This window comes from Ailuropoda melanoleuca, chromosome 15 (genome assembly GCF_002007445.2).
Source record: "Ailuropoda melanoleuca isolate Jingjing chromosome 15, ASM200744v2, whole genome shotgun sequence".
Lineage (NCBI taxonomy): Eukaryota > Metazoa > Chordata > Mammalia > Carnivora > Ursidae > Ailuropoda > Ailuropoda melanoleuca.
This window is the reverse complement of record NC_048232.1, coordinates 20,463,836-20,484,425: the sequence shown is the minus strand read 5'-3', so window position 1 is coordinate 20,484,425 and position 20,590 is coordinate 20,463,836. Positions and strand designations below refer to the sequence as shown.

Here is a 20,590-nt window from a genome sequence, read left to right as displayed (position 1 = left end):
TTTATACAGATCAGCTTTCAAAGGAGATGTGTCTCCCTCTTGTGGCCTTTTAGAGGATGGTCCTCAGTACTTTGAGACTCGTGTTGTGTTTTTGCAACTGTCATGAGAAATGGTGTCAAAGCTGGGACTTGTCCAATGGCTTTGTTGAAATCTGACATGGGGCCAGAGTACCTCTGTCCATCCGTAGGGCAGGAGCAAGCAGCAGGGGTAGCGTGGCACCTTCCCTTCACGCTGCTGCTCTGGTGGGCAGCTTAGCTCGACACGAGTGTGGTGGGTGAGAAACGAAAACTAGGACTAGAGCATGACTGTCCCGGCTCCTAACAGCTCTCTCCACAGTTTCCTCTTTAATCACAGCTTCAATGCTATACTTTCCTAACACTGTTAAAAGAGCTGATCTTAGTGGCCAAGTGACTCTCCCTCACCCTCACTGAGTCATCACCCAGGCTTCTGGGGAGGGAGGGGGAGGCCCTCGGTAGGGTGTCATTTCACTTTAGAAGAATTAGTAAATGGACCAATCACTTGCCCTCTCGTCTAACACTCTTATATACAAGTTTTGACTTTACAAATTAGTTTGGGATGTTAGGAAAAAATATCTCTTTGGAGATAAAGTTGAATTGTCTTATATCTGTATACATGGTGAACACAGATCCTGTGTCAGGCAGTATAAACATGGTCATTTCCCGTAAATAGGACCTTAGTGGTCGGAGGGTTTCACTTTGTCTAAACGCCATAGGCAGGAGTTATATTTTACATCCGAATGAGCACCTTTTGATTACATAACGTGTTCCTTTTTCTCTCTCCTGTGCAGTATATAGTAGAATGTCATGGGATCACCCTTCTTCCCCAGTTCTTGGGCATGTACCGGCTTAATGTCGATGGAGTTGAAATATACGTGATTGTTACAAGAAATGTCTTCAGCCACCGTTTATCTGTATATAGGAAATACGACTTAAAGGTGAGATTTTTTTTGTTAATTTTTATTAAGTAATTAAGCAAATGTTGTAACATCATTCTAACCACTTAGGAGGTGCTCGGAGCTTAAAGCCACCAGGCAACTAACTAGCAATGCTCGCCTTTGGTTGAAGCAAGGATCGCTTGCTGGCTTTACCAGAAGACTTTGCACATGTTAAGAGGTACTGCATCTGATTTTCAACAAGTTATCTATTGAACGGCTGCTAGGTACCAGGCACTGTTTTGGTGCCGGGAATAGTGCGATGAACAAAACAGAGCAAACTTGCACTCAAGGAGCTGACGTTGTGGTGGGGACAGACAGACAGTAAATAAAAGTAGCAAGTGAATCCTATAGCATAGTAAGAAGTGGTAAGGGCTATGGATAGAGGTTAGGATGGGGAAGAATGGGGGAGGAACCCAGCTTAAATAGGGTGTCGGGGAAGGTTTCATTGGGAAGGTGACCTTGCAGCAGACCCAAAGGAAGAGGGCATGAGCTGAGGGAAGGGCATTTCTGACAGAGGACACAGGCCCTGAGACCAGCTATTTCAAAGGTCTTGAGTGAGAGGCATACCACAGGAATTCTGAGGGGAGTGAAGGGAGCTGACTCTGGATCACTGACTTTAGGGGAGAAGATCCAAGTTGGGAGCTGGCAATCTGTGACCTGCCTGCATGGCAAATCCAGCTTGGCCATTTTTGTAAATAAAGTTTTATTGGAACACTGCCATGGTCAGTGTTTCTGTCTCACATATGGTTGCTTTTATACTATAATGGCAGAGTTGAGTAGTACCACAGACATTGTTTTGAACCACAAAACCTAAAACATTTACCATCTGACCCATTCAGAAAAAGTTTGCCACCCTTTGCTCTTTGCCAGTAGATCTCAAATTTTTTGGTCTCAGACTCCTTCAGTCTTAAAAGAGGACCCCTGGTACAGCCTCTGTGGAAAACAGAATGGAAGTTCCTCAAAAAATTAAAAATAGAATTGCCATATGATCTAGTAATTCCACTACTGGATATTTACCTAAAGAATACAAAGACACTGGGGCGCCTGGGTGGCACAGCGGTTAAGCGTCTGCCTTCAGCTCAGGGCATGATCCCGGCGTTATGAGATCGAGCCCCACGTCAGGCTCCTCTGCTATGAGCCTGCTTCTTCCTCTCCCACTCCCCCTGCTTGTGTTCCCTCTCTCGCTGGCTGTCTCTATCTCTGTCGAATAAATAAATAAAATCTTTAAAAAAAAGAAAGAATACAAAGACGCTAATTTGAAAAGACATACACACGCCTCTCTTTATTGCAGCATTATTTACAATAGCCAAATTACGGAAGCAACCCAAGTGTCCTTTGATAGATGAATGGATAAAGAAGATGTGGTGTACGTATACAGTGGAATATTACGCAGCCATTAATAATAAAATCTTGCCATTTATGACAACATGGATAGATTTAGAGGGTATGATGCTAGGTGAGGTAAGTCAGAGAAAGACAAATACCGTATCATTTCACTCACATGGAATTTAAAAAAACAAAACAAATCAAGAAATTTAAAAAGAGACCAAAAAAACCCAGATTCTTAAGTATAGAGAACAAACTGATGATTATGGGGGGGGGGATGGGTGAAATAGGTGAAGGGGATGAAGACTGCACTTAACACAATGAGCACTAAGAAGTGTACAGAATTGTTGAATCATTTTATTGTATACCTGAAACTAATATGACATTGTATGCTGATTATATTGAAATTAAAAATTTTTAAAAAGAGGACTCCCAAAAGCTTTTGCTTATATAGGTTGTATCTACTGCTATTTACAATGTTAGAAATTAAAATAAATTTTTAAATGCTTACTCTATTTATAATTTAAAAAAACATTACATGTTACCATATTTTTATGAAAAATTAGCTGTATCTTACAAATTAAAAAATTTAGTGTGAGAGGTGGCTTTTTTTTTTTTTGCTTTACAGTTTTGCAAATCTCCCTAATATCTGATTTAACATGAGGCAGTTGGAATGTCTGTTGCGATGTTACTTGATTAAAGTGTATGGAGAAAGTCAGTCCTTACATAGATATAGTTGGAAAATGGGAGGGTCGGTGTTTTAATAACTTTTTCAGAAATTTATGGGTATTTTTCCTTGATATTATACCAAAACCAGACAAAAGGTTATTTCTTAAAGCTTAGTTACAATGTGGAATCAGACATCACATCAGTGAACTTTCTGTACTTATTTCATTACAACCCGCTGGTCTGTTTGCACGCTCTGATCATTTGAAACAGATGGGTTCACTGAGTTTTGTGGTCTTCCAAATATTGACACATCTCATTATGCAATATTGAAAAGTCACATTAATATCACCACAAGTCTCATCAGAGAAGTCTTTAAGTTTTGAGAAGCTGTCATGCCCATGTTGGTGGATACAAGTTTTTAAAAACTCTGATTTCCACTTGAAAGCTCAAATTTTACCACTGGCAGCAAGCCCCGTGAGTTGTTTTCTGTGAAATGCCAGCACACAGCTCCCCCAGCACGGAGCCAAGCGCCACGAGCAAGTTTTCTACCAAACGCCCAGATCTGAGTAAAGAGATTGCCAGTTGTTCTTTCAAGTAAAAATGTTGTTTTAATGAATAAAGTGGCTAGTTGAGCTCGTAACTCAAATCATCACAAATACGACTGTTCTTAAAACATTCCTTCTTCACAAACAGAAGCGTTTTATACATATTCCCACAAAGAATATTGAAGACATGTGTACTCCATGGTCGAGATTTACTAATTTCATTGCTTCATCAAGGACATTTTTAGACATATATATAATGTATATTTTGTACGTATTTTATGACAAGCTCTATTAGTACCATCCAGTGCACCCGGATTTGTGCTAAGCTGACAACAGTTTTACCCACTATTGTTTTTGTAACATCCGTGCAAATATCAAGACAGTGAAAAAGGCCGATAATGTCTTGGTATTATTAGAAAGATGGTTTTGACTTTGCAGAGCCCTAAAAGGGTCTTGGGACCCCAGGATGCTGAGCACACTTTGAGAAATGCTAGTCTAAGGGAGGGAAAATGGCTTAGGCTCATCTCCTACCGTCTGGAGTTCGGATAAACTGCATAAGCTTCCCACAGACAACCTTGCTCTGTTTGCCTCCGAGGTGACGCAGTTCGGTCGCCTGGAATCGCCCCTGGTGGAAATCCCAGCCACTCTCCAGGGCTCTCGATACCACTGCTCTCACGTAGCCTTTGCAATGCTGCTTAGAGGAAGGACTCTGTGGAGTATTACGGGACTTTGTTCACTGGTCTGACTCCCCCATAGAATAAGCCAGAGTGACTTCTGAAGCCACCTGTCCTGGTTTTATCACTTATTAGCTGTGGGTGGGTTGCTGAACTGTTATTGAACCTCTGTTTCTTCGTCTGTAAAACAGGGATGATTATACCTACCTTTGCTGGGTGGTTGTGAGGATTCAGTCACACACACGTATATGTATGTCATGTCCGGCATAGTGTGTAGCATATGAGAATTGGTCAATGAATTTTGGTCGTGATTCATCCATTCTACTAGTAAGTGCCTTCAAGGCAAATTTTTTATCCTTTTTATTTTTTATTCCCCCAAGATACTGCCTCATTGAAGCAAGCATCTAGTAAACGTATCTTCATGTAAATTATACTTCTAGACTGGATATTATAGTTTTAATTTGCTTCATATTTCCTTAATTTCATCTCCCTTTTTCAGCTTGTAGGATAAATTCTCTTCTTTGCCAGTACTTTCGGTTGTGATGGAACTTGGACATCTCGCAGCATTTCATGGCTCAAACTCTTGGCCTTGACTTACTAACCTTATTTTCTACTTCTGTTTAAATTTTTATTTTGAATTAATTTAAATTTGGGTAAGATTCCGTCCCTCCCCCCCCCAGGCTAATGATCTGCATTTACATAGAGATGAAGCTTCACTGAGAATCAGAAGCAGGATACATTGTATTGCAGGAGGGAAAACACACACACACATACACACACACCAGAAACTTGGCTGGAGATACAAAGAGGAATAAGTAGTTTCTTCCTCTGACCAGGAACATAGACAGCGCTCAAATATTGCAAATATCCCACTTTTTTTTAATTTAAGAATATTCTTTCTTAGAAACCAGTGTGTAAAGCAAGATATTTGCGCTCTGAATTCAAGAATCCCTAAAAATAAAAAAGGAAAACGGACCATTACAAGTGGCAGCTGCCGGGTTTGTGCTAGGGACCACACGTTTTCCTTCACGAACAATTCACATTATCCCTCATCGTTTCATGGGTCAACTTTGTGCTCCTCTGATGCGTCTCCCAGAAACTCTGAGCATTTCCCCTGGGCTGACAGCAGCGTCTCTGATGTGTGCTGGGCCTGGGAATGCTGACCACCCGGGGGATGGAGCATTGACCCGGGGCGGGGGAGAGGGACTCTTCACGATTGGCTAATGTGATGGGCTAATGCATGGGCTCCAGGGCGATAAGTGCCTATAGAAGAGGTGGCCGGGTAAGCGCGTCACTCTGCTGACCTGGTCTTGCCTGGGTGGCCAGCACCATGGGGGAGAGGAGAGCGGTGAAGTGGTCATGATCCTTCTCCAGCCATTTATTCGGGGAATGCCAAGCATTGCTGTGTGAGGTACTGCAGTGGTCCCTGCAGAGAAGAAATTGTTCTCGGTGTACTGACATCATTAGGAATTCGCTGGCCATCTGCTAACCAACTTCTCTTCTGCATTAATATCTTCCACAAACAAGGGGAAGTTTCTCTTCTTGAGCTCTACCCCGCGCCCCTGTTGGCATCTGGGTGGGCTTGGGTCTTCTCGAACAGCCCCAGAGCTCTGAGGAGTGGCTTTGAAAACCAGTGTGCTAGAGGAGAATTGTGGAGATAAAGAACTGTCTTTTCTTCCCCTTGATACCTTTGTGCTCAGCCCAGGGCCTGGCACAAAAGGGGTGCAAGTAAATGTATGTCTGAAGGGATTCCCAGAGAGAAGGGGGGACAGGAAGGACCCATGGGTCTTATTCAGAGTAGTGAGGACAACATGGCCATCAATAACTCTGAAATGGGACAAGGGCAGGCGGAGGGCTAGGACATGCCCACATCTGGAAGACATAATGTAGGGAAGGAGGCATTTAATGCCCCAGTGGCTACTGCAGCCACGTCAGCTTTGAAGATCTAAGACCAACCATTTCTGGCAATCAAGGCAAGAAACAGAGCATGGTTTTGATCTGGTGTTAATAAGCTATTTCAGGGGCGCCTGGGTGGCACAACGGTTAAGAGTCTGCCTTCGGCTCAGGGCGTGATCCCGGCGTTATGGGATCGAGCCCCACATCAGGCTCCTCCACTATGAGCCTGCTTCTTCCTCTCCCACTCCTCCTGCTTGTGTTCCCTCTCTCGCTGGCTGTCTCTATCTCTGTCAAATAAATAAATAAAATCTTTAAAAAAAAAAAATAAGCTATCAATTCAAGGGGCACCTGGGTGGCACAGTCGGTTAATCGTCGGACTCTTGATTTTGGTTCAGGTTGTGATCTCAGGGTCGTGAGATCGAGCCCCTGTGTGGGCTCTGCACCAGGCATGGAGCCTGCTTAAGACTCTCTCTCTCCATCTGCCCTTCGCCCCCCGCCCCATTCATGTGCTCTCTCTTTAAAAAATAAAATAAAATCGTTAAAAAAAAAGTTATTGTTCAAGTGATGGTCAGGTGTTCTGATTTCCAGCAGGGGACAAGAACCAGGGAGAAATCCAGCTCGGGTGACAGCTAGGGAAAGGGTTGGAGACGAGCCAGCAGGAATGGTCTGCAGAGCAGGGCGCGCCCATGGGGCAGAGTTGTGATCAGGGAGGGGACAGAGCTCACTCAGGGTACGGCTCCAGAGCAAAGTGGGCGCTCGTTTATTCTGCCCTCTGCCCGGGCACACTTGCGTATTTGACATGCGTGAAGCCCGATGCCCCCCCTGTGCATGTTTTCATGACATCTTTGTATTTCAGGGCTCTACCGTGGCTAGAGAAGCCAGCGACAAGGAAAAGGTGAGTACCCTGACTTGTTCCCGCTGCGGTCCCCCCCTTATGTCCACCCTTCCTCTCCTGCCTTCCACTGTGATTCTGCCATCTCCCTTCCACCGCGCCAGTGAGAAGCATGTCCCTGACCTGAGAAGTCTCCTGCCTCCGCTCCCGTCCTCAGATTAGCTGCCCCACACTCCTTGTTGGGTAATGAAATAGTTCTGTTAGTTTCAAGTGAAAGAAACGTTTCACATGCAACGTGGTCTTGACAGCACAGCCATGTGCGCAGTTACGTAGGATCCAGACACAGCAGCTGGGTTCCTGACCCCGCTTTCCCCCTGGCTGGCGGTCGGGAGCTCCAGTCCTTCCCACCCCTCTCTGAGCCCTGGCTGGGCACCTGGAAAAGGAGCGCGTGGAGCTGCAGTTTCACCTGTAAAAGGTTGGCTCGGATGAGCTTCAAACTCCTTACCAGCTGTAAGGTAGAATTAGAGTGCTTTTTACTTAAAGAATTAGGGATGTGGAGACTATCTTTTCATCTTTTCCTGAGTCACTGGACCGCAGGTAATATTTGAAACATATTTGGTTAATTATGCAAGAGTATAGACAGATTGAACTTGAATGAGTCTGATTAAGAGTTTGGGAAGTAACTTTCTGTATGGAAATCAAAACTGACCCAAGTCGACATTTGCTTATACGAAAGGTACCTCGATACTCTGACTTACTCTCTCCCCCTCGTCACCTGGGCAAGTTTTTTGACCAAACGGTTGAAAGTGGGACTCAGGACTTTTGTTTCTGTTTTGTTTTTAAAATTATGATTTTAGAATATTCTCATCCTGTCTTGATTTGAATTTTACATGTTGGAAATCTACTTTTCTTTATCCATTCAGAACTATTTGTGAATTTTTTCATGGTTACCATCCTAGCTCCAGGGGCTAAATAAAGGAACCACACAGACACATCTAGCAGGCGACACAGACATTAAAATAGGAAATGACAGTAATCATGTGATAAGCGGTTTAACAGGGAGCGTTAGCACCTGACTCGGGCTCGGTGGGGGGTCGGGGGGGGTGTTTGGACCCCTGAAGGACAAGGGAGAGCTAGCTGGAGGGAAAGGTGAGAAAGAACACCCTGGGCAAGGGGATGAGGCAGGGAACACCCAGCGCCTTAGCTGGAGGGTGACGTAAGCCGCACCAGTTGGAAAGGCTGTTGAAATAACCCGGATAGAGTGGTGGCCTGAGCTGAGATGGTGGAAGAGGATAGGTTATAGGCAGATTCAGGAAGAAGAAGCCAGAGATTCGATGTGGGAGGCAAACAGTGCCAGGGAGTGTGTGTGGAGGGAGGGTGGGGAGCAGAGTGAGAGGAGGGCTTTGAAATGTCAGTGCGGGGTTTGAGATGGTCAGTAGGCCTGAGAGGCTCCAGGGAGGGTTTCAGCTGGGAAAAAAGGGCTTGGAAAACCTCACAGGAAGGATCATCAGCCAAGACAGGGAAATAGCTGAGGCCACCCAGGATGAGTGTATGGAACAGAAGAGAAGTGTGTCTAGAACCAGCCCAGAAGAACTTCATCATTTAAGGAGTGGGTGAAAGGAGAGAGTTCTGCAAAGGATCAGCCAAAGAGACAGGAGACGAGCAGACGAGCCAGGAAAGTTTGGGTCATCTGTTCAGACATTTACAGAGTATCTTGTGAGCGAGCATTTCTTCAAGCATTGTGAGAAATACTGTCTTGAGTAATGCCCCTAGTCTTGGGAGACTTGCCCTCTAGTTATATCCCAGAAACCAGAGGAAGAGAACTGTTCCAGAACCAGATACCTCTGCAAAGTCAGGTAGGATGAGGACTGAGAATTATCCATTGGACTTAACCACCAGGGAACTCTCTGGTGACCTTGTCCATGACAGCGGGTGGAGCAGAAGCTGGGTCTCCGTGGGTGACAAAGCGAGGGACGGAAAAGGAAATGGCGGAGCCTTCTCTGACCAGTTTTATTTTTACTCTGCACTAGTGAATATATTTTTACACTTCTAATCTCCACATAAGTCACCCTGAAGGCACCAGCTTTGGCCAAAAGAAGCAGAAACAATGGACTACCAACTTCCATGTTGCTATGACTAAACGTTTTGTCCAAGTGCCCAGGACCCAAGCGGGTATTTAGGTTTTAGGCCATGAGAAACTCAGAGATTTAGTAGGATTGGGATTTTCTCCTAGAAGAAAATATCTGGACTGTTTGAAGAGCCACCCAGACTTTTCGGCATCATAACGAGAAGCCAGCCCCTGAGTAAGAGCTGTGGTGGTGATGACATCCACTATTCCACGCTGGTCGCTCTGTGTTTACTTTGTTCCCAGGTCCCTCGAGACTATTGCTAGCAGACCCCACCCTTTTCCCCCCACTCTGTTCATTTTCATTTCTTCAGGTTTGATCACCAAGGGCAAGGTCCGCTCTGACAATAAACAATGCCAAGAAAGACACTTAGAGGCCATAGGGTGGTTGCCACTGAAGCCAAAATCATAAAACGAGTCCCCGTATGAAGGAAAGCCACAAGTATGTGACACCCTTGAAACTGTAATATTTCACCAGAAGCAGACCATCCAGTTGCCTATCGCTCCCTCCACTGCTCTGCTTGTAGGACAACATACTTTCCAGAAACCCATGGCATTTACCGCATTTCCACTTCCCGCCTCACCGAAAACGCTGAACCCTACATTGGTGTAGGCTTCTGTGAAAAGAATGAAATTATAGAATTTGTTTAATAGAAACCCACTTTTCTGAGGAGCCTACTTAGGATGCTTTTATCCTGGACTGAATTGTTCCTCAGAACATCTCCCCTGGAGGGGGGCTTAGAGAAGTCAGCGATGGGAAGGACCTTTCCTACCTCACATCGTGACGGATGTGAGACCCATGAGCTTCAGTTCCCGTGCTCCTTCACCCAGTCAGTGGCACAGGCGAAACCTTACCTTCGTCTGGGGGTTATTTATTTATTTATTTATTTATTTATTTTTTACTTTTAAGTGTGATGTCTTGGGATTAGGAAAAGTCAATAGTAATACCTGGTATTTGTTGAGTGTATACTACGTGCTAGATAGTGTTTTGCATTTTACGTGAATCAAGTCATATCATCCTTCCAACCATCTTACGAGGTTGGCGCCATTATTATTAAATGATGTTACGTCACAGACAGGTTCCGTAACTTGTCCAGAGCCCCCCACTTATGATGTGGTGGAGCCAGGCTTCCGGCCCAGAGCTCACCTTTCTAACCACTGTGCCGTTACCCCCTGAATGTCTGGCACTTCTCTGTCTCCTTTTTTTAAAGAACCTGTTGCCAAAAATTCATAGCAATCCCATGAATCATGAAGCATTCCCTGCCTGCTTTGACACAAAACAATGTTTGGAGTTAAATATGGTACGAGAGCATTTCTTACTGAATCTTGATTTAAAAGTTTTCAAAGTCGTGAAATAAATCGTTTGGTTTCATCTTGTGTTTGCAAAACGACCAATTCACATTTCTTCCATTTGAGGCTTTCGGCATTTTTGTCACTACAGTCGATGTCACTGTATCTCACACCGTGTAAACATTAAAGTTGTCTACATGATTGCCCTGAGGAAGAATTCAGTGCTCTCTGCTTCCTTCGGGGTTCGGGATAGCTCTGCTTCCAGAAGCTTCGGCTCCAAAAGGCCACCCACCTGCCCTTCTAGTTTACAGGCGCTCGCTGGGCAGGGGCCAGGGGAAATACCTTATAGACAAGGAAGTAAAAGCCATTAAAATCTGTAACGGATGGAAACTCTGCCCGCCTGCATGGGTAGGAGGGCATCATGGCTCGGAGACAGCATTTTGTTTATAATCTGACCACAACCGAGGTAACAGCCACTAAACTGTAATACGTCAAAATAAATGAAATGCAGATAATGGAGCCGAACTCTTAAAACCATTGGGTTTTTTAAGTTCTAAAAAATGTCTTTGCCTTTCTCTGTCAATTTTCAGGTTTTCTTTCCATGAGCAGTAACATTTTTCATCTTCCAAAAAGGCGTGTTATTCTTTGTCTTCACAAATAAAACCATAAATGTTATCAAAACAGTCGCTTTTACCTCCGGGTAGAACTATTTGAGGAAGGCTAAAAATACTTATTTTCGACATTTTTGCCTTTTCTGAATGAAATCCCACGATCTGCCAGGAATCTTTTCATTGCCATCCCTCTGGAACTGTGTTCTCTAAGAAATGATGTCATGGTGCAAAGAATAATTTTCCTAAAGAATCCCCACTGACTTGGCTTCATTAGTAATCTCAATTGTGAGTTTTCCTTTCATCTGAGTCATGATAACTGTTTTAATTTCCCATACTTTCAACTTGTTGATGACGAGTTTTGAAGCCGTCATTTCACATATTCCGTGCTGCATAGGTGCAGACGAGTCCCGTCCCTTCGATTTCAGCTTGACACTTAATTAGTGTGATTTGCATTAGCATAACAATGAAGATGGAACTGAGGGGAATAAAGAAGTTATGTCGAAACAATAGTGGCATCACTTTCATGGCAACAAGTATCAGAACACGCATGTACAGATGTCTTGAATTTTTATTAAAAAAAGCAGAACAGTGCTTTTTTTTTTCTCCTTTTTTAAGCCGTTGTCAAATTCTGACAGCTGCTATGACTTGTTTTATTCTTTAATTCTTTCCTTTCTAATGGAAGGGCATCTTCCATTCATGGCTCCAGCAGTTAGCTGCCTCTAAATGAGACAGACAAACGCGAATCTCCCTGGTGGTCGATCTTTCCACAGCTGCGCTGCGATTCCACTGTGACATCAAATTAGTAATTATAGCTGAGCGGGCTGCTTTTTACAAATGACAGTCTTAGCATGCTGCCAGCAAGCCAGCGACACAGCAGGGAATCCGGGGAAGTAAAAGAAAACATAACTGGACTCACTTGATTTCTGGGGGATTTGACCTGACTCTTTAAAGAGCCCATGTTCTTGAGAGACAGAGTCCTGGGGATTTACACAAATATGCATTTTGTTCATCGTTCTGCACACTTCTCCTCAAAACTCGGGTCTGATTTTATGAGGGAAAGCAGAGCCTGTGTAATGGAGTCACTGGGTCACAAGGAGAAGATTCCTTTTAACATCTAACCTGCTCCCCGGAACCCATGTGAAAGGAAACACCTGCCCTGCGATTGGCATTTATGTAACTATATTGGCAATAATCATTGTTGACACTTTGATAATGGGCCGCGGAAAGCTGGCTGGTCGATTCTTAGGCATTGTGAATTGCACTGGCAATTAAGTGACTGTCACCATCTCTGACATTTTACCTATTACTGACTGGAGGTTCGGGAGATCATTAATACCCTTACATCGAGAAATGCTTTCCCAAACCAGTTTTCAGCATTTCTTTTGTGATTTTTAAATTGTAACAAATTACAATTAATGACGCCCTCTCTCTGGTTCTTTGGGATGCAGTTAAAGGCAAGGTGACAAAGCTGCTCGGACAATAATGGACACAAGCACAGTGGCGTGTCCTTCGGGAATCTTCCTGCCATCAGCTAGTGATCAGTTAAAACGAGATGATCACGGCTTTTATGCCCTAAACTCGGCTCATGCTTTAAGCTCCTTCCATAAAATCCCTTTTCTCCCCAGATGGAAGTGAATCACTTCCCTTTGCCAGCCAGGGCTAGGAACGCAGATTCCAGCCCCCAAAGTGCAAGGAAGAGGTTCCCATCAGGGCAGAAGAAGGTCCTCAGACCTTAAGTTAAAGGCAGCATGAGGAACATCTGCCTCGTGGCCCAGAGATGTTTTATAAAAGGGGCTTCTCGGGGAGGGGCCCCAAACAGCAGTCGTGGATCTGAGTCCCAGCCCCTGCTCTGGCTTTAATGGAAGTTTAGGGTTCAGGGATAAATCATTTCACTTTGTCATCATTTGTAAGATGAAAAAGACTGGATCCTTTCATTCGTTTTCCTGCTTTACTGTCAGAATCTCTTGTTTCAAACAAAGCTCTCCCCTCCTGCCGAGGTGCCAATCACCAGCAGACTGGACTTTGGAAAGTCCTGGACTTGACAGTCACTCAGATCCTGTCTGTTCCAGGTGTGGGTGAAGGTGATTGCTAGGATTCATGGGAAGAATGTTTAGAACTGCCCTGTTATATCAGCGGATGTCGGAGCAAACCTTAAGAACCCTGTAATGTAAACTATAGGGGTTAGTCTGGGAAGTGGAGTTTTTAAGATTTAACTCATTTGGAATTTGGTAAGAGTGGCATGTGAGAAAGAGGGGTGCTCTTGCGAGCACCTCCCAGGTGACAGCATTAAAGTCCTCAGGCCTGTATGGCTTCCGGTGGCGTGGAAACTCTCGGTTGCCTTCAATTCATTTTTATGTCTCTGGGATGAATTCAATCCCGCAAGGAGGAGTGCTGTTAGATGTGGGGATTTTTTTTTTTAAGCTGACAACTCTTATTCAGTTGGTTCCAGAAAGAGTCGTGGTGGAAAGAAAACTTCAAAATTTAGAATGGGGCCTGAATTTAAGCCAAGCTGCTGCAGATGCATACGTTTTAAAATAATAAAATTGTGGAGTGCCTGGGTAGCTCAGTTGGTTAAACGTCCAACTCTCGATTTCAGCTCAGGTTATGATCTCAGGGTTGTGAGATCGAGCCCCGCATTGGGCTCTATGCGGGTCATGGAGCCTGCTTAAGATCCTCTCTCCTTTTCCCCCTCCCCTCTCTAAAATAAAATAAGAATATAAAATAAAATAATAAAATTGTGATGTCCACTAGGTTAGTATTAAACCAGAAACCATATCGTACTTGGTCAATTGCTTAAGTTTTCAGACTCTGAAATTTTTTATATTATCACCGTCAACATCCGTGCAACGGAATCTTCTGGTCAGATCGTAACAGTCTATTTTGTGTGTCCCGCATGCAGTTTAACTGTCACGTCACAGCCTGTGGAGGAGAGCCACACTGTCCCCACTGATACCACCCACTCAGGGTTAAAGGGCCATTGCGTTTTGAAAAGTATGACAGTATTAGAAAAGCAGTACATTTCACATTTTAAATATTAGCTTGAAAATCTCAGGGACAATAAATAACCAACAGCTGGGCCCTGCCAGCCCCAACAGTTCTAAGGGGCAGAATCGCACTGGGGCTTTACCCAGTTTTGTGCTACTTAATTGCAGCCCAGTTTCACAGGTGTGTTGAAGTATTTTCTCTTTCTCCATTTACACATAGACGAGTTCAAAATAAAAGTGATGAACATTTCACTTGCAATGCTGGTCACCAATGTATCCATTCTCACTGTGGACATTACAAGGTAGTAAGGGGCTGTTGGATCGTTTTCCAAGCCACGAACTTGCATAGACATTCCACTTACGTTAAAGAAGGTTGTTACATGCACTTTTTGTGAGAAAGCACCTGTTATCTTTGCTACTTCTGTATGAACTCTACCCATATTCACTAATTTGCCTTTTCGTGTATCCAATTTGTGGCTTGGATGTTTTGAGAAGCAGAACTGATTTTATTACACATCTCTAACATCTCTTCTTACCCTAAAATTGATACCACATATATGATGTTATTCAATCAAATTATCTTTATCCTAGCTCCAAAGTAAGGATTACCTAAAATTCTCTCCCTCACAGAAATATTTCTGGATAGGATATTTTCAGCCCCACAGACTCTGATTTTTATGAAGTGTTTCAGAAAGCCTGGTGAAGGGGGTTTCATTCTTTCTTTTAATTTTCATTTAGGTGAGCTTGGAATAACAAGTAAATCAGGAACATAAGCAGTCCCTAACATGAGACAATAATTAGTACATATTTTTTTATGTTGTGCATTCAGCTCCAAGTGTGACAATACAGCCCATCAAAAGGACACCAGGCGGCAATCTTTGACATCAAGGCTTACAATTAGACTTTAAAAATGGGTTGCCAAATGAGCACATCGTACAAAAATTCATTTCTTTCTGAAATACAAGTCCTTTAATCACAGAGAACTATGCTATGCATTGTCCTTTGCATTGAAACCTTCTGGTGCCAAAATCCTGTTTGCATTAAACACTCAAGTGTGACAGGCGTATGTTCCATTTTCCTGTTAGGGTTTCTGTCCAGGCGAAAATAAAAACATGCCTCTGTATTATATAAATTTTGGCTCTGTGCATTTTCAGTATACATGTATTTTTTACTTTCCTATTGGTAGTGGCAATGTAAAATACAATAGACTGTCTAGTATAATTTAATGTAATTGTAGCACAAAGATAAAACCCAGTATCATTTTCGTTTGAATTCTGTGTATATGAAGGTATGTTTTTGACCGTGAATACAGATTTCAAATATTTGTGATGTTTTAAAAAAATGCTTTCTGACTTCTCTAAGGGATAATTTGATTTTTTAATCTCACTAAAATAAGACGTCTGTATCATTTCTCTGGCTTTACTAGCCCTTAACATAGGCAGCATTACTAAACTCCGCACACATGACAGCAATCATGTATCACATCGCAGAGCCCAGTGAAGTAGGTAAATATTTATATGTAACCAACAAGTTAACTTCCATTTGAAACAAGATGTAAGTTCTTTTGCTAAACATTTATTTTTTGGATTTGTTTTCAGAAAAATCTGAAAAATTTTAATTTGAAATTTTAAAGTTTTTAGTAAAAGTGCTGTTTTTAGAAGGGCTGTTCTAATTCCTTCTTTTGTTTTGTTAATCTCCTTTCTACCATTCTTTCTACCTTTGCCTCTTTGGCCCTCTTGGGATCCATAATTTCCCTCTGGGCTCAGAAGTATAGGTTCATTTCTAAAAACCAGAGTTCTGGACTTTGTCGTTGTTAGTTCTGCGTACTTTCTTTCTTTCTTTCTTTTTTTTTTTTTTAATCTCAAAGCCCTGGCCAAATCTGTCCTTAGAGATCATTTATGTCTTTTATTGAACCCTAGGGAATAACCAGTAATCAGTTATATTCAGAAGCATTTACACATGTAAACTATCCACATGTTGGGTATCTTCAGGCTCTGACACAGTTGGGTGTATATCCAGACTGTCACGGCCATGTTCATTTGTGTCGAGTTACATATAAACCATTTCTGACCGTGACCAATATTGTTACATAGTATGTTTCTTACTAATGAAGAGTATAGACTCACAAGAGACGGATTAAGCAGCTGGTTCAGAACGTCACAGATAGTACAAAAATGTTAAATATGCCAAACTTTTTAAAAATCTTGCTCTGGATTTATCAGCGAGGAGTTTTTCTCTGGCTACACAAGCCATACTTGAGCACATGACCCACAAGTAACACTAACGATGTTTGTATATAACCCTCCACGTGGCAAGCACTGCCCCAAGCTTTTTACGTGTATGAACTGGATCCAAGCAATGCTGTTGGCTAATCCTCATTTAAAGAGGAGGAAACCAAGTCACAGAGAGGTCAAGTAACTGGCTCAAAGCCGCACAGCTAATAATGGGAGAAGCTGAGCTACAACCCCGGCAGTTTGGATCCAGTTTGTGCTCAGAACCTGACACTTCAGTCTCTGTGCCGTGCTGGGCCATGGCCAATGGACCTGTGGTCTGGCATCACCCCGCGGGAAAGCATGAGGGATATGCATCCTGCTAATTTTATCCGAACTATGGAAGCCAGATAGCTAGGTTGCAAGGGGAGCGGCGTCTCTCCGCTCACGCCTTTGGCTTTGTGCGCTTACATGTCGCATTAGAAGAGGTGAATGTCATTTGGGGTCCAGTCCACCCCAATAGAATTACCTCATTCAAAAGAGAAAGTAACCTTGCCTCATTACACTTGGGCCGTGCTGGACCCTACGCTGAGTTTGGTTGTATGCAGCCTCCCTGGGCTGCCCAGGGCCTGGGAGCAGCTCCCAGAGCCCCGCCCCCCACCGTGGGAGTCCTGGCCCCTGGGAGGATGGGGGAGGGTGATGGAGCTCATCTTTCTTGGCATCGCCTCCCCGCAAGTACCTTGTGTGGTACTGCAGTTCCCCTGTCACATTCAGAGGCTCCCAGCCTCCACGAAACTGGCCAGGAGAACATAATTCAGAGGGAATAAATAAAGACTTAACCTACTACCACTTCAGAAAGGTTGCTGACCGCTGGCTGGGAGCCAGCCTGGGAGAGTCCGCAGTAAAGAAGCGATTCTGAGCTGATGCCTTTAGCGCTGGTGGTTTCCTCCGCCCTCTGGCTGGTTCTCCATTGAACTAGAAAGGTTATGAAAGACACCCATTAAAGAACCAGACCAGTGACTTCGAGGCTTTCAAAGCTCTCCTAAGTGCAAATAATCCAGCGTTGCAAAGCAAAGGGTAGACTCCGTCGCTACCCACGGTTACTTCTGTGCTGTGCCGCAGACCTCCCCTTTGTGGGCCTGTACACCAAGAGTATACTCGCTCGTTAACTCATAGCCTGGTCATTTTCTTCATTTAAAAAAAAAAATAAATACTTCTCATTATCAGAGGGATATATTGAAATTGTTCTAAAAGCTAAGCAATAAAACAGAAAAAAGACAAACCAAGAAACAGACTCTCAACTAGAGAGAACAAACAGATGGTTAGCAGAGGGGAGGCGGGTGGGGGAAGCAGGTGAGGGGGAGCAAGCGTACATTTACCGTGATGAGCACGAGTGTAGAGAATCGTCGAATCACTCTGTTGTATCCCTGAAATTCACATGACATTCTGTTGACTCTACTGGAAATGAAAATTTAAAAAAATTTTTCAAAAGCTAAGCAGTAAGGTTTTCTTGAGTGTGAATCACTGCCAGGTGACTATCTTCATCACCTAGTTCTTAGTAGAAAAGAACAAAGTTCTTTTTTTTTTTTAAGAAAAGGTTTTGTATGCAGTCTGTGCTTTAAATCCATACAATTCGTTGAATATTCCCATCTACGGTGGCGATGAGGACAAATGGCACTCGCTAGTTAAGTGTGTCACACGGGTGTCGGCGGAGTTCTCAGAACAACTCCACCCGAGCTGAATGGCAAAGCAGCAGGCAGCCCGGGTTCCTGTCTCCATGTGAGAACTGGCTTCCTCGTTGCGCCTGCCAGGCTGTGAGACCTTCGCTAAGACCTTCGTTAAGTTGCGTGATCTCTCTGAATTCAGTGTCCTTGTCGGTATGAATCTAGGGGGGTAAGAGTTAAGATTGTTGTGAAGAATAAACGCGACGATGCACGTAAATAAGTGGACGCAGGTGAAATGCCTTTTAGCGTAGGACCCAGAGCAGCTGGCGCTGTGTGGCTTGTTCCCCCTTCCCAGCCTGAGGCCACCGCCTGGAGGGGCCCAGAAACCCGGCCCCAGGCCCTGGCAAAGGAGGGTGTGGAGCCAGCGTCCAGAACATCGGGGTTCATGTGTTCAGCACCCTGGTGGCACTCCCACGTGCTCTGCCCCACCACAGACACTTGGGGGTGGGTATGTGTAGACCCGTGTTGGATTCCGCCAGCAGCTGCCCTGCTAAGGATCTGCCTTTGCCTCCTGAGCCTTTCGGTAAGCCCTTAAGTCTTTTAACCAATCTGGTTGCCCTTTTAAAAACTTGATCCAATCTAAATACGTCCCTAGTGCCTGTGAAATTCACAAGTGAGCTTAGTAATAGAGTACAGGGTGCCCGGAGTTTTATGAGCTAGGATTAAGTTTTCCCTGTCACATGAGGTAATCCTGCTGGGGTGAACCCGAAATGGCATTCATCTTCGTGAATGTGCCTGGAATTACAAACACCTATCCACGGTGTCATTTACTGCCACGGCTCTGCTCTGACATCCCCGGCTTCAGGTTTCCCTTGCTCGCAGGGAACCCCAAATCCCTCTGCCCTTCTTCTCTTACATGTATGGAGTGAGTTGTGGAGCTGAGGCCGGTACCCTAATCCTTAACAGCGCCACCCACACACAGTTAGACACCAACACCTGGGGTGTCCCCTTGGAGAATCCCCTCCTTCATCTCTAAGTGTGTGTGGAGATCTGGCTTGAACCCTTTCTTCTAAGGCATTTCCAGGTTTGTAGTCAGTGCGGTGTCTCACTGCCCTCTGGGTCTGTGAAACTTCAGATCCTTGCATTTCATTCGCTGTGAAACTGCCTTACATTTATAATTGTGCTGGAAGCCGCCTGAGGGTTGAGCCCGGTTGACTCAAACATTTTGTGTTAATGAGCTGTCGTCACACGTAGGGTTTTTTATGTCACATTTATGACGTTATTTTTAAATCATTAATGACAGATTTAGGGGGTCAGACTAACAGGCCCCTCCATCGTTTTTGTGAAGAATGGCTTTGTGTTTTTATTTCCTCAAAACTCTTGACTCAGTATGAAAGTATTTGAAAGTAGAGGAGTCTCCCCCAAGAAGGGTACTGTTTATCTGCTTTGCATACTCATGCTGTCTTGTTTTTTGTTTTTTGTTTTTGCCTACTTGCTCTCCTGTCTTCCTCTCACACTAGATCACAGACTCCTTTAGAATAGGATGTTTACATTTTTGCATTCCTGTACATGACAATCATTCGGTGGTAACTGCTAATTGAATCAAATCTTTGGATTTCTGATCTTTGCCATACCTGCTTTGTAAAGGTGATTATTTTGGCAGTAGCTTTATCAAATTAAAAATTGCAAAACTTCCGGGGCGCCTGCGTAGCTCAGTTGGTTAAGCATCTGCCTTTGGCTCAGTTCACTATCCCAGGATCAGCCTTTCATGGGGCTCCCTGCACAGCGGGGAGTATGCTTCTCCCTCTACCCCTCCCCCCATTCGTGCCTGCGCTCTCTCTCAGATAAGTAGAATCTTTTTTCACGATTGAAGACTTCAAATTTTCACAAAGTTAAAATGAGTGGCAGAACTACAAATTTGGAATTGCATAATATATGTGCATATATGTGTGGGCACAGACAGCAGTTCAGGCATTTGAAAGATGGTTCAGTAGATCTATCCAGTGGGTTTTCTTTTATTGCTCTGAATAACAGGGAGGCGATGTGGGGAGCAGGAAGGAGAATATGCTCTTTCCTTGGATTGTTTTTTTTTTTCATTTAGCTCACACTTACGGGAAAGAGAGCCATTCAGATATTCATTGGTATACTAAGACCGTGTCTAATGTTGGATTCCTTTCAGCTGGAAGAAATAAGATATGATTAGCTAACAGGGGTGGGGAGGGGCTTTTGGTTGGTCTTGAACTCTCCCAGAATGCAGCTTGCACAAAGTTAAATGGAATAATCCACACTTTCAAAATTATATGCCCATGTTATCCTATAGCATAAGCTCACGTTTTTTACTGCTTTGTGACCCATGTTTCGATCGTCACCCATGACTGTGTTGTGATGGACAGTGTAGTGGCTAGCTCACCACCCTCTTGTTTATTCATAAAGGATAGAACTGTTCATCTTAATATGTTTTATGTGAAAAGAAGACATTTTCCTTCGGCATTGTCCAAATGCAAACAGAATTTTCTTCTTGGTGGGATGGTGACCAGGAAGGCTTAGAAGGGACAGATGGCCAACCTCTGGCTGCATATTCTCCCTGACTGAGAAATTAGATATGATTGCGGATGGTGCTTTTCTGAGACAAGATAACCTATTATTTGTAACGTGAAGCCCGCAAAAGCTACCCAAAAAGCGTCAGGGGTGTGGAGTTGGGTTGTACCAGTAAGAAAATTGAAGGTTCCTGACAATTCCAAGAATACAAATTCTATACTTAGAAGACTTCTTGTAAGAGAGTGGATCTAAGAAAGTCAGGTTTATGCCA

The 20,590-nt window shown here is 43.8% G+C and overlaps 1 protein-coding gene across 1 annotated transcript in view; it reads left to right on the top strand.

Moving 5' to 3' along the window:
* Positions 1 to 20,590, top strand: part of PIP4K2A (phosphatidylinositol-5-phosphate 4-kinase type 2 alpha) — a 183,485-nt gene that overhangs the window by 146,485 nt on the left and 16,410 nt on the right. The window contains exon 6 of the mRNA XM_002913152.4: positions 6,922 to 6,960. Coding sequence (XP_002913198.1) covers positions 6,922 to 6,960 — 39 coding nt within the window. The remainder of the gene's footprint in view (positions 1 to 6,921; positions 6,961 to 20,590) is intronic.